Source organism: Rattus norvegicus, chromosome 4 (genome assembly GCF_036323735.1).
Source record: "Rattus norvegicus strain BN/NHsdMcwi chromosome 4, GRCr8, whole genome shotgun sequence".
Taxonomy (NCBI): domain Eukaryota; kingdom Metazoa; phylum Chordata; class Mammalia; order Rodentia; family Muridae; genus Rattus; species Rattus norvegicus.
The window spans coordinates 63,470,866-63,494,636 of NC_086022.1; the positions used below are offsets into that span (position 1 = coordinate 63,470,866).

Below are 23,771 nucleotides of genomic sequence, written 5' to 3' on the forward strand. Positions count from 1 at the left end.
TGACTGGAAAAAAATCATCGCCCACATTCACAACCTTAACTGTTTTGTCCAAGGTAAGTGCTTGAATGCAGAATTTAACCACTGCTTTCTGGGCCATTCTAGAAAATACTGCCCAAAAAAGTTTGTTTACAACTAAATATAAGAGCATTCACATATGCAGTATGGTGGTATATGCCTTTAATCTCAGCACTCTGGAGGCAGAGGCAAGAGCATCTTTGTGGATTCAAGATCTGCCTGGCCTAGATAGTGAGTCTAGACAGCTAGGGCTATGTAGAGACAACCTGGAGAGGGGGGGGGAGGGAGGGAGGGAGGGAGAAAGAAGGGGAGGGAGGGAAGAGCAGAAGAGGAGAAAGAAGAAACAACAAAGGAAAAGAAAACCCACTCTTATTGTTTGACAAAATTACTTAGATTTTGAGAGAGTATCTTTTTGTAATATTTATTTTCATTTCTGCCAAACACTGGTACACACATTTAATCCCAGCACTCGGGAAGCAGAGGCAGGTGAATCTCTGAGTTTAAGGATAGCCTGGTCTACTGGGTGAGTTCCAGGATAGCCAGGACTACACAGAGAAACCATGTTTCAGAAAAATAAAAACAAAACAAAAAACAGAAAAGATTTATTAGTTTTATCTTATATGTCTTTTAGATGTTTTTATGTTTATATGAGTGTTTTGCCTGTGTGTATATCTGTGTGTATATCTCTGCACTACTTGTATGCCTATTGCCTGAGGAGGCCAGCAGAGGGTATCATATCCCCTAGAATTGGAATTGAGAATGGTTGCGAGCAACCATGTGGATGCTGGAAATCAAACCTGGGTCCTCCTGGAGAACAGTCTCTTAACCACTGAGCCAACGCTCTAGCCCCTTGAGAGGAACTTGTAATTATATATATCAGCTGATAAACAACTGCTTCTTCATGAAGGATATAAACACAAGCTGGTAAGATTTGGGGTTCTAAGGAAGCTGATTGTGGAAACATGTGCAGAGACTGAATTATTGTAAGGATGATATGGGAATGAAGAGGTGAGTAATATCCATGTGTTACTAAGGTATGAAGACAGGGGTGTGCTCATACAGTGTTAACTTTCAGAAGACATTGTGTGTATGACTAGCATATCTGATGCATGGGAGGTTGAAGAGAAGAATGCAGCTGTAATCTTTACCACATGCTAAAGAGCTAAAGAGGTGGCCATGCTTGTCCTCACCAAAGAAGGATAACAGCAAGGTTAAGGCCTGCAAGCTCTGCTCCGTATCAGCAGGTTAGTTTTCTCTGCATTCCTGACTCCTGGTGCAGCAGAGGAGTCTGCCACGTACATAGTTAGCCACCACAGTGACATCTGTGCGTCTTACGGCAGGGACAACTCTGTCTTTCAAAAACAGGAATCGGCACATTGTCCTAATGTAGGAAAGCATCTGTGGAGCAAGTCACTAGGCTTCTGCTAGCTGTCCGTGCAGTCATTGTCACTCTCCAGTTTCAGTGTAAAGTGTCAAGCCAGCCAGATGTTCCACTGCATGCATAACTCCAGAGGGTACCTGTCTTAGTTAGGGTCTTATTGCTATAAACAGACACCATGACCAATGTAAGTTTTATAAGAGACAGCATTTAATTGGGGCTGACTTACAGGTTCAAGAGGTTCAGTTGGTTATCATCAAGGTGGGAGCATGGCAGCATTGCAGCCACCAGGCAGGCACGGTGCAGGAGGAGCTGAGTTCTATATCTTCGTCTGAAGGAATCCAGGAACAGACTGTGCATCCTCAGGCAGCTAGGAGGAGGGTCTCCAAGCCCATCACCACAGTGACACACTTCCTCCAACAAGGCCACACCCTCTAATAGTGCCACTCCCTGGGCCAAGCATATGCAAACCATCACAGTACCTATCAGTCCAACACGTCTTTGCTAGGTAACTAGTAATATTAGTGACAGGAATATTAATGGTCATGACTAAGTGTGTGTATTAAACAGTTCCAGCCTTTTCTGAATTTTCTTATTTAATCATCAGAATCCTGTGAGGAGGAGGAAGAGGAGGAGGATCATCCTTTTCCTACAGATTAAGAATCTGGTATAGAGAAGATGATCAAATACAATATAGACAGTGAGAATTTGAACTCAGGTCTTTCTGAGGACATTGTCTGATTCAATATCCTTAATACTCTCTTGTTCCAGGAACCACATTATTAACTGAGGACACAAAGATAAAAATAAGATTTTCCTACTGTCAATCATGAAAATAATGGTCCTTTCCTATTCAAGCCCAGTTCATGAGTGATACAGCTGCCTGGAAGGGACCCCCTGGAAAAGGCAAACTGTAGAACATTCAGTGTGGAGGACCCACAATGGGCTCTGAGGCCCCCTACGTCATTCTGTCCCCATTTGTAGGGTTTGCCAGCTGGTCTGTGTATCAGGGAGACACTCTTGTTTTCTGTTCCATCACTTGCAAATGAGCCTAATGTTCTAACTGGCACAGTGAATTAATCATGCCCTAAGGCTCTTAGGAATATTTGTAGGTAATAAACTTTAAGAAATCGGTTTGCGTGTTTGGTATACAGGGGTGGCCTGCTTGCAAGTATGCTAGTGAAGTGGTGGCACAAAACTTGTGGGAGTGACCAACCACAGTCTGATGTGCTTAGGGCCCCACTCCCAAGATGGAACATGTACCCAACACTGCTCGGGTGACCAAAAACACGAGACTAGTGCCCCGGGGCCTGGCCTTAAATAGACAGCTTTTTAAGTAGCAATAAAATGATTTCTAATGACATTCTACTGTGCTCATAGATCAGTGTCTTGTTCAGCCACCATCAGAGATGCTTCCGCCTGCAGCAAAGAGAAAGAAATACTGAGAACCAAAGCCAGACATTGTTCAGAGAAAGAGAGAGAGACCTTAAAACACCAGCCCTAAATGGGATGTCTTAATCAAATCTTTCTCTTCAGGCCACAGGGTGTTGTGGAAGAGGAGGCAGAAAGAGTGTAAGACCTGAAGGGTGGAGAACACCAAGAAGCAAGGCCTCTAAACACAGCAGGACTGACACACGTGAGCTCACGGAGTCTGAGGCAGCGTGCAGGGCCTGCTTGGATCTGTACCACAGCGGGTCCTAGAGCTGAAAGAAATGGACACAAGGTCCACAGTCTAACTCAGAAGCCATATCCAGTTGATAACCACTTGCAATTGAAAATTTTGGTTTTCTGCAAGGTAGTCTCACTGGGGAAACAAAGTACTCTTAAGGGGTAGGCTGCCCAGCAGTGATGGCAACAGGAAGTGAGCTCAGCAGCAGCACTGGAGAGCCCTTGTCCTCTCATAATGTCACGTCTGCGTTAGGGCTTTGTTGTTATTGTCGCTTGTTTGTTTGTTTGTTTGTTTTTTAAGTCTTGTTTTTGTGTGTACACACACACACACACATTCTCCCTCCCTCTGTCTCCATCTCCCTTCCTCCTTCCCTCCCTCTTCCTCCCTCCTACTTTGCCCAGCATGTTTTTTGTGTATATATTATGCTTCCAATTTAGTGTTTTTGTGGGAATTCCTGAGTGTGGGAATAAGTTGGTCTCTGCATCTGTATTGGTTTCATGTGCCTTTTCCTAGGCTCTTTTCCATGTGTGCGTGTGTGTTTGTCTTGTCCTATTCTGGTATATTTGTTTTTGTTTTTTTATCTTATATTTTGTATCACTTAGGAGCCTGTTTTCTAATGAAAGACAAAGTAGGTGGATCTGGGTGGGAGGGAAGGGGGAAAGAACCAGGAGGAACAGAAGGAAAGGAAACCATAATCAGAGTATACTAATGTGAGAACGACTTCAACAACAACAAAAGAAATCAACAAAAGAGGAAGAGAAGAATAATCCCAATATCAAGGCAGTGTCCATGGAATAATAGCATAGCGGGTTGTGGGGCATTTTCTTACTTAGTGATTAATATGTGAAGGCCCAGCCCACTGCAGATGTGCCAGCCCTGGATAGGTAGTCCTGGGCTCTATAGGTCCTGAGGAAGCCATGAGGAGCAAGCCAGTAAGCAGCATCCCTCCACGGCCTCTGCATCACCTCCTGCCTTTAGGTTCCTGTCCTGACTTCCTTCAATGATGGAGTGTGGCTTGAGAGTTGTAAACTGAAATAAACTCTTTCATTCCCCCATCTCCAAAAAAGGAACCTTAGTTAAACAGAGAAAAGTGTTTCTCTGTGCTACTTAATATTTTTGCCTAAAAAAATTATCTTCAAATTTAAACCTGTCTCTTTTTCTCCTAACAATTTAAGGTGCTCTGTGACTTGGGTTTTATGCAGTCACGGACGTCACTCAGCTCTGCAGTTGTGTGGTCAGCAGGACCAGAGCTGCTGCATGGCTGCCCTTCCCTTCTCTTTCATATCTACAAGGAACTGAATTGGCCACACCGCATGCCTTTTTAGTAGATGATGAGGTTTTCTCGGTTTCTTTTTTCTTTTTTTTTTCCAGCCAAGCCTTCAGGAAGATAATTATTCCCCTTTATAGAATAAAGGGGGAAAATCAATCTTAATGTTTGGCCCCAGGTGAAAGAGGCTGAGGTCTGCACCGTCAATCACATGCTATGAGCATCATGTGTCCACACTGGGTTACAGTGTGTGCAGAAAGAACCCTCCAGCTAACTGCTCCAGGACCTAGAGCTTGTCAGCCTTGGAACCATCAAGCAGTGCTTTGTGAGTATCCACAGAGCCCTGCTGTGTGCAGAGTGTACTGTGGACACAAAGTTGACCTCTTCTTCTATGGTAGCCTAGGGGAACAATGATCTATTTTTAACTTGGCTCTTATTTATTTATATTTACTCTTCTGAAGGCCTGTGTGAGTCCCCTTTGTTCTTTCTGTGTAGCTCTTCTGGTATAGAGTAATCCTTCATTCAAATGCTGACACTGCTGAACATCAGTTTTCTTCCCTGAAACAGAATGAGAAGCCAGACCAATGAACTGCTAGGAAGATGTGAGGTTAAAAGCATTGTAAAGATACAGTTTTGTTTTTGGGGGTTTTTTTGGTTGTTGTTGTTGGTGGTGGTGGTGGTGGTGGGTATTTTGGGGGGTGGTGTTGTTTTGTTGGTTGGTTGGTTGGTTTGGTTTGGCTTTAGTGGATATAGAATTCTTTGGTTTGTCCTTAACTTGAAGGTTAAATCCAGCAAGTATTGTTGGCACTCTGTGGGATGTAAGCAGGAGCATTCCCTGTGAAGATGTGTTGCCACATATCTAATTCTTTCCTAGGGATGTGGCAGGTAGACAAAGGACAAAATGAAATAGGTCAAGGGCACAAGAGACAGACAGTGGAGTAACCTCCAGTGCACACCTCTGCCTTTCTAGTAAGGAACTTCTACTTTCTTCACTCTGGATTTCTCCTCCTCCTCCTCCTCCTCCTCCTCTTCCTCCTCCTCTTCCTCCTCCTCCTCTTCCTCCTCCTCCTCTTCCTCCTCCTCCTCTTCCTCCTCCTCCTCCTCCTCTTCCTCCTCCTCCTCTTCCTCTTCCTCCTCCCCCTCCTTCTACTTCTTCTTCTTCTTCTTCTTCTTCTTCTTCTTCTTCTTCTTCTTCTTCTTCTTCTTCTTCTTCTTCTTCTTCTTCTTCTTCAGAATCCCTTCTCCCATTTAAGAATGCCCTAATTCTCCCATGAGTGTAGATCAAAGAGAAGTAGCTTATTAGGGGAAAGATCTAGTTTGGCTCACAGTTCCAGAAGGTTCTCAGTCTGTTGTGACAGGGAAAGGACAGCATTCAAGTTAGGAGAAGTGTGCGACAGAAACAGCTAGCATCACAGCAAACCAAGAAGAACCAAAACTGGAACAGGGGCCAAGGCTATGGGTGTAAAGGCCACATCTAGTGACCAACTTCTACCACCCAGGCCCCACCTCCTGGAGATTTCCCACTATCCCAAAATAGCACCACTGGCCAGGGAACAAGCATTCCAAACACAAGCCTGTAGGGGACATTTCATATTCAAACTAATGAAGAGGCCTGCGTATTGGCTAGCAGTCTCATAGGAAAGCTGTATTTCTAGAACTCTTATAATCTTGTCTGTATGTGCAGTATAATATGAACAGCAGGGATATGTTCCCGTCCTTTTGAAGTCAGAATTCTATTGGCTAAAGAACACATCAGTTCACACAATGGTTTCAGAATCCAATTTTACTAGTTTAATCCTCATTGCTAGTTATTATTTGCAAAAAATGAGCCTTGTCTTTTGAACAGAAAATAAAATGAAGAGGACCAACATATGTCCTAGCTCTGTGCCTTATTTAGAATCCTAACAGAGAAACTCAAAACTAGGTTATCCGAGCCTAGCGTGGTTGTGCACATCTAATACCCTCGTATGTGGAAGGCAGAAGCTGGAAGATGAGTTCAGGACCATCTTCAGCTCTATACCAAGGGCCAAGTTCAAAGATAAGACTTTGACCCTGCCTCAAAAAGCACCCTTGAAGAAAAAGAATACACACACACACACACACACACACACACACACACACACACACACACACAAGGAGATGATGGAGAAGTTTAGGAAAGAACAGCTACAGAATGAGTCAGTAACTGTGGTGCATACCTGTAATCCAAGCAAGCACTCAGGAGACAGGGGCAGGAAGGTTACTGCAAACTGAGTTCAGCCTGGTTCACACAATGAACTCCAGCCATCTAGGTGTACTTAACAAGGCATTATCTTGAAAACAGAAAGAAAAAAGTAAATCGTTATATTATTGCAGATAAATGAATTGATAATAATGGCAGAACCTGAGGTCTATTGGTAAAGTATACCTAAGTATGCCTAGATGTGGAAAATGTGTGTATCATAAAAGAGTAATTTATAGTCAGTAAAGTGCTTACCTCACAAGGCTGAAAGACAGAATTCAATCCCTAGAACCTACATAAAAATGCTGGGCAATCCAGTTCTGCAGGGAAGGAACCAGAAGGAGCCCTGGAGTTCATTGGCCAAGCAGTCTAGCTTAATCAGTGAGCCTCCTGCCAATGAGAGACCCCATGGGTAGTCAGTATTCCTGAAAAAGACACCCAAGGTTGTCCTCTGACCTCCATACCTGCACATACATGTAAACACATGCTTAAAAATATTGCCTAGACATTTCCATTTATAATAATTAGAATCACTTTTTCTTAATAAAATTTGAAGGTAATAGAACAAGAGATACGTGATCCAGCAAAGATCACTGGCATATTTCAGAGACTAAAAGCTTTGTAAATAACCAGATCACTTGACAGTTGTGGAATGCCTACAGCCCCAAAGCATGGGACTAGAGGAAGATAAGCAAGGATTCCAAGGGCATGGATAAAAAGTGTGGATGGTGGTTCAGAGATTATAAAGACAGGGGTAGAGCTGGCTGCATTGGAGTCTAACATGGAGCTGTGAATAGTTGACAGTTTAAAATCAGTCAGTGCTGGGCCCACATTACATAGGCATTTGAAGACAGGAGGGAAGTTAGATGGAGGAGCTGCTGTCGCCATCCCCAGACTGTAAGCTCCATGACTTCTTAATTTCACACAGTTTGTCATCATTCCTATTTTTATTTTTTTCTAAACTGTTCAGCCTGGTAACACTATCAAAGCATCTCAGAGTTATTTACAAGGCCTAATAACATATTACTCTCAGAGCAAGGAAGATGTAATTGCCACAATTTTCTAAATAGGAAAACTGAAGATTGGAAATTAAGTAATTTGATCTCAGGTGAGAGCGGAGATCATTATGTGGCGGCTGTCATCTCTGTACACATAAGAATGGGATTCAGAAATAATTACTCTACCAAAATTTGATCTCCTAAAATGTTCCCAATGAGAAGTCTCCTGAGATCATTCTTCAGTGCCTTCTTCTATCCTCTAAATATTTGAATTTACAGGGTTAACCTTTCTTTTCCTGCCATGATAACTATCTCTCCTTTTTCAATTTATCACTTCCTTGACAGCTGATGGCAGCCTAAGCTAATATTGTAACAATTTTAGATAATATTGCAGATGTACAAGGACATCCTCATATGAATCAATTAAAGAAGTCACAGTAAGTTGCCATTGAAAGTGTAGCAGCTGCATCCTTGAAAACAGATGCTCTACCGGGTGTGAATGAGTCCAATTTCGCCTAATTTTTAAGACCTAAACAGATTTCAGTCTGGTTAATGTTGGGCTTGGAGCCACTTGAGACATCCTAACGCCCTGGGCTGATTGCTTCTCCATGACAGTTAGTGTTGGCTTTCCTTGAGGGATGCAGAGTATTTGACATGCCAAGGAGTTTATGTCAGTAGACAAAAGGGGGCCCAAAACCTCTGTTGTAAAAATGGACTGACTAGTCCTAAAAGTAAAAAAGGCTACAAAAAGCAACACTGCCTGCAGGGAAAGTTCATGAGCTGGGGGAATTAACTAGAACTGCAGTAAACTTTGTATCTGTAAGATTCCTGAACAGCCCAGAAACCACCTATAACAAGAGACTTCCTCATCCTCACTCTCGTCCCACATTGTACCCAGAAAACTGAGAGAGAGTAGTGAATGGTGAGTTGTTCTCTTTTCTCGATCTTTACAATCGATTATTATGTGCATTCTTTACTGTGTTGTGCTAGTCAATTAAAATCACTAGTTCAATTTAACTAAAAGGGCATTATTGAATTATATAATGCCTCCAGTTATTCTCCTGACGATTATGGAAAATTTATGATTCTTGCTCTAGGAGTTAGTGATCTGGTTGAGAGACAAGCTAATAATAAACCTTCAGTTTATTAGCAGTCACACAAATGGGATTTGATAACTACTCTACTAGAATTGGATGGAGAAAAAGATATAGACAAGTCACTGGCTCTGCCCTAGGATGAGTAATTATTTAAAAAATATAAAAACCACCACAAGTATTGAATGATGGAAACTCATGATAGAATTAAAAGATTTGCTTTAAAGTATGGAGGTCAAAAGGTAAGATTTAGGGAAAAGATGAACTACAGAAGAGGAAAACCAGAATGTTTTACAGAGATAAATCCTAGAGATTGCTGGTACCATGGTGGAGCATGTGCCTGGCATGAAAAGTTCTGTGATCCCCAGAAAAGACAGCAGTCTTGGAAAACCTGGCTACAGAGCCCATGCTTGGACCCACAAGACTGGAAAGTGTTGTAATGAAAATATTGTAATGAACCATACTTAATTTTCAGGTAATTAGCTCTATCCACCTTGTGTTTTGTTAGATTTGAAAGGTCAAGCAAGAGGCAGAGACACTGGTTACAGGATCCATGGATGAGAAGAAGTCTAAACCCAAGTAGTAGTAGCACTTGGTGCAGAAAAGAGAAAATAAGTAAAAGAAAAATATATGCTACCTAGTATAAGCAAAAATTGGCCTTTAATGAAAAAAGAAAAAGTCAAGGATAATATAGTTTACATTTTACTGGTAGGAAGATAATTTAAATAAATTTTACAAGAAACAACAGTGTGTTTAGTTTTGGGGTACCTGTGGGATGTACACAGACAGAAAGGTTTTTATAAAGAGTTAACGAAATGAAGTTTTAAAGCCACGGATTTATAAATTCATAAACAATAGAAGAGGTGTCAGAAATGTATGAGCTCACCCACGCTCCATGGAACTAAGGGAGACTGAGCAGAAAAGGTCCCAGGCAACCCTAGCAGTTCTCGGAGGCTGCAGGAAGAGCATGCAGAGGTAGGAGCGCCAGAGAGGATGAGGAGCGCTCAGGAGGTGAAGTGAGGTCAGCTAACAGATATAGATGGTCAGTGCTGCTCTCTCCATGTATCAGAAAGCTTACATGGCATTAGCACCAGAAACTATCCCGTGGGTTTGGATTTAAATTTATAGATAGATATCAGAATAATTTTTAATAACGTAGTGAAAGTAGAAATCAAATTGTGGCACACTGAGGTATTAGTAGGACGCAGGACTGTAGAGAAAGCAGTTGTTGAGGGCTCTCAAACCCTCGGCAAGAATCTGTGATCTTATGAGGGGAGGTAATAAGGGCTGGAGGAGAGTAGCATTAGTGTGCAAGTTACTAAAAGAGGGTAGCTGGCAAGAGAAGGGAGAAGTGGTGTGGGAGCATTTTAATTAAAAAAATACAATAGATGTTGATCATCCTTTCCCTCCCTCCATCTCCTCCCAGATCAGCCCCACGCCCCTCCCCAGCTAGCATTGTCTCTCTCTCTCTCTCTCTCTCTGAGTGCTCCAGAGTAGCTCCCTCTACACATTGTCACTGTCGATGTCTGTGTTGGTTTCCATTTACAGCAAGGAACTTCTCTACTGAAGGCAGGCTGAGGAACAGGTCTGTGGGAAGACGTCATTCATTTATTTATTTAATTTGCAGGATAATCGTGTTAGGTTCCTCCATGCCCATGACCTGTCGTCTCAGGGTCTTGGCCATGTTAGCAGTGTCAGGATGGATGCCATCCGTGTAGTGTAGAGTCAGTCAAAGGGCAGGTGATTGCTGCCGTTTGCTTATGTTGCTGCTGTACCAGTACACCGTGTGCCAGGTCACTGTTGTGGGTTGCAAGGTTTGTAGGTTGCAGGGTTTGTGGCTGGGTGACATTGATGACTTACCTTTCTTCTCCAGGAGCATGCAGGGTACCTTCCAGCACGTGAGTGCTAGTCTGTAGGAGGTGAAGGCTCAAATCCGGCGTCTCCACTTCTCAGTACGCCCTTACCATCAAAAAAAGTGGAAAACTTTTTTGAGATTAGAATCAAAACTTCCTATTGGCAATGATCTGCTCTTCAGTTTTTGTTTTCCTGTCAGTGGGTTATGAAACTAGCCCGGGGCTAAAGAGAGCTTTAAGGCAGTTAGAACAAAAGAAGAGGACTCAAGAGAATTACACCTTGTGGTGAGAGGGTGACTCAGGGCCTCAGCTCTGTGGTCCACCTGAGGCCTTCAAAGGGGAAAGTGAAGCAGTTCCAGAGCTGAGGTGTATGGCAAACCAGCGAGCAGAGGAGAGGGCTGAAAGAAGAGAAGCCTATGACAGGGCTGAAAGAAGAGAAGCCTATGACTGGCTGTGAAGATCGCTCACCACCCGCTCACCACCGAGCCATTACCCTATCCCTTCCGGGGCTCTGAGAGGGCCTTTGTTTTCCTGATAGAGCAGGAAGTCTGAAGTCAGCAGTGCTGGGGCTGGCCAACAGTTAAACAGTAAGACCAGCGCCTACCTGATTCTGGGCCTTTACTTCCCACATCAGGAAAAGGAAGAGTAGGGGAGAGGAGTGGTGCCAGCCTCAGCCTGCTTCTTTTACCACAAAAATCAGTGTCTGAGGGGCTGCACAGGACTCTGCTTGAAGGTTTACCAGACTGTGACACACAGCCACTTCTCTCTGCAACCCCAGGGCTGCGGATAGTGAGCATTTCATATGTTCACCTTCCTCCTGGTAGACCAATGGATTTGATAGAGAGAGTGCCAGGTACCTCAGCATGAGGTGAGCAAGGAATCCTAAACAATCCATACTTACATATGCAGTGGCCTCATTGTGAATGATCAGATGTCAACCTTCCCACACTTAGAAAAGCTGCTCAGAGTGCATGTCTAAAAGAGGTGATCAATCACTAACGTTTTAAAAGTTCAGTACACATGGGGCTGTGGCAGAACGAAGAGCAGCCGCTGCGGGCATGTGTGGTGTGTGTGTGTGTGTGTGTGTGTGTGTGTGTGTGTGTGTGTAATGTAGGTGTGAGTATGGTGTGTACAGGTATGGGGTGTGGTAAGAGGTGTGTGTGTCCAATAACCTCATTTCCTGCCAGTAAACAGAATCTATCAACAATGTCACTTGACATTTAAGGGCCGGTTAATGCTTCTAGCCTTCTTACTTAAGGAAGCTTCGTAGACTTGAGGAAGCCCTCAGGAATTTACAAACCAGCATTTCAGGGATACTCTAGGCATAAGTTACATTGTTACTTCAATATACATTGTTACCATGCATAGCTTTGCTGTAACACACAGCCTCCTGTCACTCCACACCACTCCTGCATGGCCACTGCAAACTTCACTCGGCAACGGAACCTGCCCTTGTCTGTTCCATTTCCGGTTTTGGTTTTGTTGTATTTATCTTTTCTGTTTTTCATAGTTTGTGAGTGGTCGGTTTTCACACAGTGAGATTATTTATTTGTATAATAAAAAAGGAGAATTTCTAGCTTTTTAATGGATTCTACCCAAAATATTTTTAATAATATTTGGTCAGTTATACTATTTTGGAGCTTGAGACCATGAGTACAGTGTCAGAGCAATCTCTGTCTCTTCTCATTTATGAATACAGATAGTTCTGTGGACCAGACTTTGTGTCACAAAGGAAAGGAATTCAGAGCCTTAAAAGCCCTAAAGTGCTTTGAAATAATATAATAATGTTACTTAAAGTTGCTTTCATCCAGCCTGCCACATGAAACATAGCAATGATATTGCCTGGCCATAAAACAATATGAATAATAATATCATTTGAGAGGAAATGCAGTGTTTTATGTCTACTCTCCTGCAGAGCGAGTTTGTGAACAACTAGGATAGTGCAGGGATTGTTAGAATTTTAAATCTATATCACTATATTCTACTCCTCCTTACAGGGCAGTTCCCTTGATTAACATTCACTTGTTTGTACCTGTGTCGCAGTGTTTTAATTTCTTAGAATCTGATTCCCAAACAAACTTTAGCCTTAAAGGCTACAAGCCTGGATCACCTTTCTGGCCCTCCCTTGGGCTTGGTATTCCAGGAAAGACATAACCACAGTACATACTACTTGGGCAGTGTTGACTCCTACCCTATGAAGTAAGTCAGTGATGTCTCAGGGGCTCCTATGCCGGGCTCCAAGCCCATACAGCCCTTCCTGCAAAGGACCCATGTACTCCAGACAAGAAAATTTTCTTCTCTGCCAAAGAGGCAAAAATATGTAGATGACTGGAGACTGAGCTTTGATGGGATTGTTTCTGACTGCAGTTTAACTTGGACAAATAAAAGACTGAAGGAGAGTAATGACTGTTTACGTTTCTGATTTATATGAATACTGAGAAAGCTTTATGTGCTAATATTTTAGTTTTCCTATGTCAACCCATTTACCATTATGTGACACAGTTGTTCCTACTTTACACAAGACACTAAGGCAGAGACATTTGAAGAGATTTGTTCTTGCAACATGCTAGTTCTGAGAGCTAAAAGAAGTCTTGGCTAGTATGGCCAAATTATTGGTGTCTCCAAGAAACCATGAGAAGCTTAAATAAACAGAACTCCTACTCCAGCTGTTTAATATTTTCCTAAGGAATCAATCTATTTAAGTGTTTTAATATTGTACTTACTATTCATACACACACACACACATATAAACTTATTTGCATAAAATCCACCCTCCAACTCTTCCCTCATCCCCACCACCATTCCACACATACACACACAACATCATGTGCGCTCGCCTTTCTTTTTAAGTGTTTTAATACCCTTAGTCTATGTGGTGCTGCCTGTTTGTGCTAGGTATAGGACCATGTACTGGAGGCTGAGTAGCTACTCAGAGCCCACACACCCTAAGGAAACCGACTTTCCCTCCCCGCAGCAGCCATCAGATGCCAACAGCTCTTCAGACACAGGTGGAACTTCATGAGCACCTCCCCATCCACTCTAGAGTTTCGGCCGACTTAACCCCGTACAAGTCTTGTGCATACAGTTGTAGCCACTGTGAGTTGTCAGGCACCACTGTTCCACTGCAGACATCCAATCCTCTGACCCTTCAATCCCTCCATACCCTCTTCCTGGGTGATCTTCAAACCTTGGTGGGAAAGGATATGATATTGATGTCCCATGTGGACATTGCTTGGGCAGTTGTTTGTGTTTCCAGAGTAGTGGTGTCTCAGCAGATCCTGTGGGCCTCAAGTTCAGGAACCCTTTTTCCAGAAGACCCAGGTCCTCTGCCCGAGAGAAGAGTTCTCCGACAGAGCAAAAACATACTGACATTTAGAACTGAGCACTCCACAGACTCGGCATGTTGGCCAGTTGTGGTTCTTGGTATTAATCGTCATCCACTATAAAAGGAAGCATTTCAGGTCAATCAGTGAATCAGTCTGTGGGTACAAAGATAAAAACTTAGAGACATTCATTACTATGTTGGTTTAGCAGAATAATAGTAGTAGGCCTATGACTATTTGGCCAGTCATAAATTTTTGGCCCAGTTGATAGTACTAGAAATGAGGACCATCTTATAGGACGGGCTTTAAGTCTAAGCAGAAAGTAGTTGGTTACTCCCGTGATATTCTCACTTTTGTTATACTGTTGCATAGATCTTGCCAGACAAGTCATTGTTATAGCTCACAAGGTTCACTGGGTGAGTCTGTTGACGACATTTCTTGTCTCATGGCATCCATAGACCCTTCTAGCACTATGAATCCTAGCTAATAGGGAAGAAACACCCAGATCATTATTAGCTTGATTTTTCCATGTCCTATAATCCAGATATTCAGTGTCTTCAGGTCTTATGATCAAGCTCTGGAGAGTAATCAATGACAGCAGTCTTGACAATGTGTATGAAACCCTATTGACCAGCAAATCAAAAATAGGTAAATAATACCCGGCAGTGGGCCTTTTATAGTGTCTAATGGTGTTGTAGCCGATGGTGTCTGAGGAAAGCACTGTCTCCTTATTATAGGTTAACTCTATTTAAACGTGTGTGCGTGCGTGTGCGTGTGTGTGCGTGTGTGTGTGCGTGTGTGTGTGTGTGCGTGTGTGTGTGTGTGCGTGTGTGTGCGTGTGCGTGTGTGTGTGTGCGTGTGTGTGCGTGTGCGTGTGTGTGCGTGTGTGTGCGTGTGTGTGTGTGTGTGTGCGTGTGTGTGTGTGTGTGCGTGTGTGTGCGTGTGCGTGTGCGTGTGTGTGTGTGTGTGTGCGCGCGCGCGCGCGGGCCCTCGCGTGTCTGTAAGCTTCTACGTTAGTAGGGTTCTATATTATGTTTTCAGGGAACTTAAGTGTTATCCTTCCCCCATACACCCTTCTCTACCCTTGACTCCTATCCTATACCCTCTGGTCATTGCGTTATTCCTCTTCCTATCTTTATGTCACTCACATTCTATCCCCCCTTTCCTTGAAGTCCCCTGTGTCCTCTTGCTAGTTTCCCAGTTTCTATGCATTCTCCAGTGTAAACATGCATCCTAAAGATTCAGAGCTAACACCTACATGTGAGAGGGGACGTGTGTCTTTCTGGATCTGAGTTTCCTCACTCGGAGTGATTATTTCCAACTCTGTTAATTTGCTGTGGATTTCATACTTTCATTTTCTTTATGGCTGAATAGTACTCCATGTGATTCAGCATGTTTTCATTACCTACTCATTCATTTAATAGACATTGGACTGGTTCTATTTGCTGGATTTTGCAAATACACCAGCAGAGAATACAAATGCACAAGTATCTCCATAGTAAGATACTTTCCTTTGGAAAGTTAGAGAAAATAGCTATACCATTATCCTACAACGCCTGTTAGGGCCTGGCATTGCTCTTAAGTTACATGTGAATGAATGTGGCCCACGACCACCTCACTCTGTCTCACCCTCCCAGACGTTAGGCCTGGGTACAAGTGTCATAGTTTCTAGAACGACACAAGTAATCACTTCTTACAGCCTGGATAGGCTACAATATTTATTCTGAGACTTATATTTCAGGAGTGATCTAGAACAGATGGAATTTTTCTGTCAATAGAGTTTGAGAATTATGAAACAATTCAGTCCAGTCATTTGAAGTGATTAAAGAATGGGGGACATTTCTCCTGGAAACAGGAAGACTTCAGAGAGGTCAAAGAGATATCTTCAGTACGTAGTTCTAACATGCCCGAGAATGACTGCAGAGCTGAGCAGAATTGGTGCCAGTAAAATCCTTGAAGTTATTGAAGACAGATCCAGGGAGTTTTGTCAGCTCAGGTATTTCAGATGTGTAATCAGCTGGCTCAGAGCTGATGATTTTCACTTCCCCATTGTTGCTGTGAATGTGCAGCCAGAAACTGAAGAGCAGCTTGAAAACTATACAGGAGACGCGGGCTACACATTCAGGCCATACAAGCCCCAAAGCTGCTTCTATTTCAGTAATCTGACTGAAGAAAGGGGCTGACTAAGGAAGAACACAATGGGACTGTAAACTGCCTCAGTGGGGAGTGATGCTTTCTGTACAGGCCTGACAACCTCCCCAAAACCCATAAAGAAAGAAGAGAATGAACTCTCCAAAGTTTGCCTCTAATCGCACTCACACTGTGGCACACGGAAACATGCATTCATACTCACACATAGCCACACACACAGCAATAGTAAGAAGTAAAATAAATACAAGAAGTAAAAACCAGAGTCTAGCGTGCCTTAGGCTTCTGATGCTGCAGAGCAGTGAAAACAGCAGGATGACTAGATAGTCTACACTCCAGGAAAGCCTGCAGGTACTGATGAAATGATTGCTTTTGTCTCCTCTTCTTCCAGTGCTTTCCCCTGCTCAAGAGAGCCACGTAAACATGGACCTTCCTCCAGTGTCTGAACAGATCATGCAGACGCTGAGTGAACTTGCCAAGTCCTTCCAGGACATGGCTGACCGCTGCTTGCTCGTCTTGCATCTGGAAGTGAGGTAGGACCCAGCTAAGTACAGAAGATTATGGCGTCAGGGCCTGCTGTGATGTGATTCACATGTTGTCTTTGGGGGGGTACATCAAGTGCCACCATCATTTTAGTTTTTACTGTTGTGTTGTCCTTTTCTTATCCTAGCATCATTTTTAGCAGCATTCAGTGTTCTTAAAGGATGTGAGCATATGCTGGGCTGTGAGTGTGATGACTCAAGGGCATGTAGCCTCTGATGAAACCTGGATTCACGCATGCATACCAACCATGTGGGTGGTCTCAGGGCCAGCTAACAGGTTATCTTCACAAAGCTTCAGTTTCCTCTTAAAATGAGAATAAGAGTTTTTACCTTAAATGTTATGAAGGAAATCTAGAATAATTTATAGCATTTCTGTCATGTATTAAGTCAAAAGTGTTGACTTTATCATCACTGATAGTTTTGCAAGTTAGAAAGAAGTTATATCCCAGAACCACAAAGCCCCTCTTCAACGAACTTAAAACCCAGTTGAGGAGATTATGGAAAAGATTGATCTAAGAGAAGGGTTTAAGTATGCCTTATTCCTTCCCCTGCAGCAGAAAGACACTGCCATTCAGATACGCATCTTCACTTGTCCACTCATTTGTTCAGAATTTTAACAGGCGTCTTCTCTGTACTAGGCTGTGCTCTAAACACTAGGACATAGCTATGAGCAAAATACTTCAGGTTCCTACATCTCTAATGGTGCAGCCAGCCAGTCACAGATAAAGCAACAAAGATACTTTCAGATAGTCATAGCTAAAGCAGTAAATACCAGAATGAGAGGCCAGCGATGGCTCAGAGGGTTAAGCCACCTGCCTCCAAGTCTGCTGACCTGAGTGTAATCCTCAGAGACCACATGAAGAGAGGAAAGAACAAGTTCTCAGTTGCCCTCTGAACTCCATACTTGTTAGCTAATGGTGTGCTCACACAAATAAATTAAGTAAGTAAATAATTTTATAGTGTGAACTGCAAATGCAAGCCACATAACTCATGTAAATTTGCTCACACAGGTTGATAATCCTTAACTGAAAATTCAGACCTGAAACTGCTTTTTAGACTTGAGCTTTTCAAATGCCCAGCCAATAAGTCTGCACACATATTCTAAAACTTAAAACTTTTTGATCCCAAGTATTTTCAGTAAGGGATTCTCAAGCAATAGCTACATTTGAAAATGTAGAAGGAAGAGAGATAAAATGAAGTATATTTTGTTTAACCATACATACATAAGTACATACAAGCATACATACATACATATATACCTACATACACACATACATACATACATACATACATACATATATACATACATACATACAGATATCTATATCTATATGACCCAAGGTTAGCACAGAAACAGTGAGTTACTTTTCATTTTCTGTGGTAAGCCTTGGCATCTTCACATTTTATACTTAGAGTACATGGTGGTGAGGACATTCTACATGCTCAGTAGCTACGTGTGGCAGAGGTACACTGGAAAACACAGAGTATACAAGTTAACTAGGAAGGGAGTTGTTTAGACAGGACATGTGGCAAAGTGGCAGTAGCCATCCAAACAAAAACCTAGACAAAGAAAAGTTTCAGGGAGGAGCACCACTCAGAAAGGTACAGTTAGTCCAGGCAAGTTGGAGACACCCAGAAGAGCCTAACATTTGCAACCAGATGATGGGGCAGGTATGGAGGGTGGGTAGAATAATGTAAACGACTGTCTGGGGCCTAATTGTAGGCAGTTGTGTGTCTGATATACTGGAGGTCTTCAAGACCAAGAGAATGGTTTCAAATGTATTCTAAGTGTATTAGGAAGCCATTGGAGAAGCTTCTTCAATATAGGACGGGTGCTAGTAATATTTTTAAAAGACTGTTCTGGATGTTGTATGGAAATAGGACTGCAGAAAAATATAGGGTGACCAGTTGAGGCCTGTTAGCATCAAAGTGACAAGGTAAAAATATGAAAGATGTAGGACTTGGAACATATACTAAAAGTGAAATTGCAGAACTTATTGACAGATTGGCTTGGGTTCAGGAATGGGTAGCAATAAGAAAAAAAGTCTCACAGAAACCAACCAGCTCAGAGGAATTTGTGGATTTAAAAGACATGAACACCTGTGGATAGGTAAAACAGGGGCATTACAAGTTTGAGGACAGTCTGGACTATACCTTTGTGGCCACATCCCCCTGGATGTGCCTAATATCTAACTGAAGCAGGACAGACTGAAGGAGTAGAAAGGTCAGAGGTACGGATTCGAAGTCTCAGAATACAAGAACCTGAGGAGTTCACTCTGAGAAGCTTCTCTGATACCTAGACAGCAGTGCCAACTCCTAGCTCACTGGATATACACTTCTGAAACCCCAGGATCAGAAAGCCTGGTGTGGCCTGGTATACACTTTCTTCTGTATTTTTTGGAACAATATTAAAGTTGATTAAATATTTTCTTTAATTTGAAGTTTCTATATCATCTATGTTTTAAAAGTACAAACACAAGCTTAGTTTACAGTTAAGAGGAATATATTTAGATTCAGTTAAACTTGGATAGCTTTGAGGCATGTTAATATCACTTTCTTTATATGCCACTTGCTTTTGGCATTCTTTGGCTTCCCCACAATGAACTACTTCTCTGTTTCTTGTTAGCACCCTGAGAGTGAAACAAAAGAGTAGCCTGCAGGTTTGGAATCTGTTGTGCTCAGCATAATTCCTGAGCTTATTTCTTATATTAACTTGTTTGAAATAAAGCATCTTGCTATGTATTTTCTGATTTGTTTTACAATAATTTTTAGATTTCTATTTATCTTCAAGCTGATAAAGCAGGCATTTTCTATGAATAGATAAATCCAGTGGACAGAGAAGAGAGAAAGAAAAAAAGAAAACACCCAGTAATATTCTGAGGCGACTGTTACTCTGGCTTGCAAAACAAAACAAGAGAACAGCAAATTAATTACTCTCCCAGCTCCTGGGGTTTCATGCTATTGATTGTGCAGTCTCAGGACATGTTCTACACTCAGAATCACCGACTTGTGTGTAGCTAATTCCAGACAGGATGTTTTCAGCACGTCTGAGGAAGATCTTTGAAATCCTTAACCTCTGTCCTGTCCCTTTTATTGTGTGTGCTTCTTTCCAATACTGTTCTTACAATGCCAAATGTGTCTTGTCATCTTCATAAGTGGGAAAGGATAATTTCAGCCAGAATTTTAGTGCTCTAGATACAGAATTATTTTTCCTTTGCTCTGAGAATACTAGACATAGTTTTTCTAAATTTTATTTCTTGTTATAGCCGGTTCCAACATTTCATTTGTTTTCTGTGAATGTGTCTCCATTCCATTCTTACTTTTGCTGGGTGTGGTTCACAGAACTAAGCGACTTCTGCACATACGGCTAAGGCAATGACTGCTGACACTCTCCTCTAACATTGCCATTGAGGGAGGGGAGCATTGGTGAGGATGAAAAGTACACAAAACAGATGTGCTAATCATCACATTGTATGAACCGAGAGTGCAGGGCTAGAGAGGAGACCGCTCACTCCTCCGGCGTGTCTTGTTCACTGTTATAAATGGCCCCAGGAATTGAACAGTTGTGATGCCTGTAAAATTTCTTCATAAAAATAAACTCTTATTTTCATAAACAAGACTGCATTCTTGAAAGGAAATGAGTTGTCTTATAAGCTGCAGTTTTACATGATAGTCCACTTGTAATTCAACCACACGTATCTGCCAGTACACAGAGCGTATTAATCACTTCTCTGTCGCTGCAATAAAGTGTTGTGACCAAAGCAACTTAGGGAAGAAAGAGTTCATTTTAGCTTACAGTTCTAGTCTATCATAGCAGATAAGGCATGGAACAGGAAGCAGAGAGATCACATTTCAGCAACACACAGGAAACAGAACAACTAGGGGAGAGGCTCTCAAAGCCCAACCCAGTAACTGACTTCCTCCAGCAGGGCTCCACCCCTTAGAGGTTCTATAACCTCCCCAAACAGTACTACAACCTTGGACCCACGTATTCAAATACATGAGCCTGTGTGAGACGGTACTCATTAAAGCCACCTTATCCTAATTCTGATACTTAAGTAATGCTTATTTTATCCCCATCCTGTTGTGAAAGAGAATTATAATTGAGACCCTGCCAGGAGCTGGTGTAATGAAAAGTGATACTCTCTCTAGCACTTGTAGCCATGAAAACATGGCAGTAAGAACCAAATTAAAAATGAAAGTCATGTGAAATATATTAACAGATTATGCCAGCAAAAATCCAGAACAACTTCAAATGCCAAACTTTATCTTATTCCCAAAAATATCTTTGTATTCATAGCCCATATAATTGTTTAACGCTGTTTAAGTTCAAAGCAAAAGAGAAAAGAAAGTTCTCAAGTCCTTCAGGTTCCATGTTGAAGAACCCATCCAAAGAACATTTGACATTTTACTCATGTCGTTGTAGGTCACATTTAACCACCAAGCAGTATCTCTCCACAGTTTGAGGCAGAAGGCAAATGACAACACCCCCCAAGAGAAGAAAGTCATGGTGAGACCACTAAAAGTTGTTGAGAGGGTTTTTTTTTTCCATATTTGAACTTTAGAAAAAAGAAAATTAAGTTGCCATTTGAGTCCACAGTGCCAAGAATGTCACCTTTATCAGCTGATTTCCCTTATCATCAGGAGGGCTCTAAGTAGGTTCAACAGCAACTGCCTGTCACCGTCGGATCCTGAGTGTGCACTTTCTGAAAATCAGCCATCCTGCTGTGCAATCAGCGGCATTTGCAGAAAACCCTAATGCCAAGGTCAGGCGAAGGTCAGCACCAGCACACCGGAGCCCAGAGAAAAATAAAACTTTACTTGAATTTGATATCCTCTAGTGACACTTTTTTCTAATCATTTTTGGAAAAGGGAGATACACTAAGCAGTGGCTGTCTTTCCTCTCTGCCCTCGGCTGTAGAATATCATCATGAAGATTCACCTGCAGTGTGTCGGAATCTTCTGACTCATCTCTTCTTTGATTTGTCTCTGAGTTCTATCAGCAGGCTACTTCTTCTTTGTGTCAAAGCTAGTATCTGATCTTATCATTTTACTGCTTAAAGTTCCCTTGGGATGGAGAAATGGCTTAATCAGTAGTCAGCACAGAGGACCCAGGTTCAGTTCCCAGCACCCATATCAGCAACTAAAACTTCCTCACATCTGCTTCAGGCACCAGCAATTTTGTACATATTCAGTAACACACTTGATTTTTTTTTTAATTTTTAATTAACCCGTAAAGTTCTCTTAAGGATCCCTAAACATTCCGGCATAAAATCTTCATGACTTAGGCGGCCTCTAAAGCTTAGGATGACACTCTACAGCCCATGTCCCTAAGCTCATGTCACACCTCTCTCGAGTGATCTGCATGGAGCAAAACAGGCCTCTCACTTCTACTCAGAGCCATTGGCCCATGTTCACCTTCACGCCCTTTAGCATGTACTTCCTATCGAGTGTGGCCAGGCTACCGCAACTTTAAGCCTGGTTTAAAGATACTTGAGCATAGATGCTTGTATTTCAACCAATGCTACTTCATTTTAATTTCTGCAAGGTAGCAATTAATTGCTCTAATCAAGATGCCTACTCCCAGGTGGGTCATTTCTCATTAATTACATCAGGAACATCACACTGTAGAGGGGCTGTGACCAGAGCCTTTGGTTGCATCTTGATCAAAACTATTCTCTTGGCCAATTAACTCAGGAATGTCAGATTGGGCTTTTTGTTGGTGACATTACTTATTAATTAACAGCTGTGAGGATAATCTGAAATCAGTGAAATTTAACTATAGTCATTTATATTTATATTTCCTCATATGGAAAATTCTAAGGATATTGCTTGAGACTGGACAGAGTGCTCTGTGGTAAGAACACTTGTACAAGCATGGCAACCTGAGTTTGAATCCCTCGAACCCGTGTAACATAAAATGTCAGATATGGCTCTGAGTACCGAATCCCAGCTTTGGGGCAAAGGGGTAAAGAAAGGTTAATCCTCGAATCTTGCTGGCTGGTCAGGGGAGCCAAAACAGGTTCCAGTTCACAGCATGAAAAAGCCAAACACTGTTACTATTTAGAAAAATTTGGGGGAAACCACTGTGAGATACTATACTGCATCTCCATGACTAAAAACAAATACTTCTTAACTGGCACACAGTGCTGGCTAAGATACAGACCAACCAGAATGTTGTGAGCAGGAGAACAACATAATAAAGCTCACTAACACATGGCGTGTTTCTTCCAAAACTAGAGGTACCCTTAGCCTCTGACTCAGCAAAGCCTACTTCTAAGTAATTAGTCAAGAGAAATGAAAATGTATATTTACATAAAGCTAGGAGCAACTTAAAGGGGAAATTTGATTCTTTCAGCTCACAGTTTGAAGGGGTACATCCTGTCAGGACAGGAAGGCACGGTGGCAAGAGCGTGAGGTGGCTAATCACACTGCATCTGCAGCCACGAAACACTGTGAGAGGGATGACTACTGGTACCCAGTGGCTTCCTTCCTTTTCCCTTTTTATTCAGCCTGGAACACCTATACATGAAATGGTACCAAATATATTCTTTTCTTCTCACTAAACGTCTCTGAAAATAACCTCAAAGTTGTACCTAGAGGTGTATCTCCTAGGCGATTCCAAATCCAGACAAGTTTAAGATGAAGAACTGTACTTATGGATGGTTGTGAGCCACCATGTAGGTGCTGTAAACTGTCATCATGTAGGTGCCCAGGACCTTTATAGGAGCCACAACTACTCTTAGCCACTGAGCCTTCTCTTCAGACCATTTTTTAGGCATTTATATTGTCATTCTGCCCCATTAAGTTATGGAGTCTTTAATGCTGCAAACTGTCTTACAGTTCCAGATACTAGCATAGTTGCTAGCAAATTTATACATGTTCAATAGTGACTCATTCACTAGTGACACTTGTCAAGTCTTACTGTGTGCTTTCTTCACATCAGACTCCAATTTATATGCTTTACTTTACATGGGCCCTTAGAGGCCGCAGTTGTGATTATGTCCATTTCATGGGAAACTGAGGCGTAGAAAGATTCCACTGTCTTGCCTAAAGTCAATCAGTTAATAAGTATCAAAACTGGGAAACAAAACCAGTGGTCTCCTATGGTGACAGAGCATCAAGGATGGAAACTCAGTCTCTCAATGTCTTCATAACAACATCTTTTAAAAGCTGCCCCATCTCACTCCTAACTGTACACACAATCTTGGCATTGAAAGGAATTTCAGAAGTTGTCTATTTCTTACCAAGAGTATATGCATT

General features: G+C 42.2%; 1 protein-coding gene across 1 annotated transcript in view; it reads left to right on the forward strand.

Moving 5' to 3' along the window:
• Window positions 1-23,771, forward strand: part of Exoc4 (exocyst complex component 4) — a 776,646-nt gene that overhangs the window by 695,970 nt on the left and 56,905 nt on the right. The window contains 1 exon segment of the mRNA NM_053875.1: window positions 16,358-16,499. Within this exon segment, the coding sequence (NP_446327.1) occupies window positions 16,358-16,499 (142 nt within the window).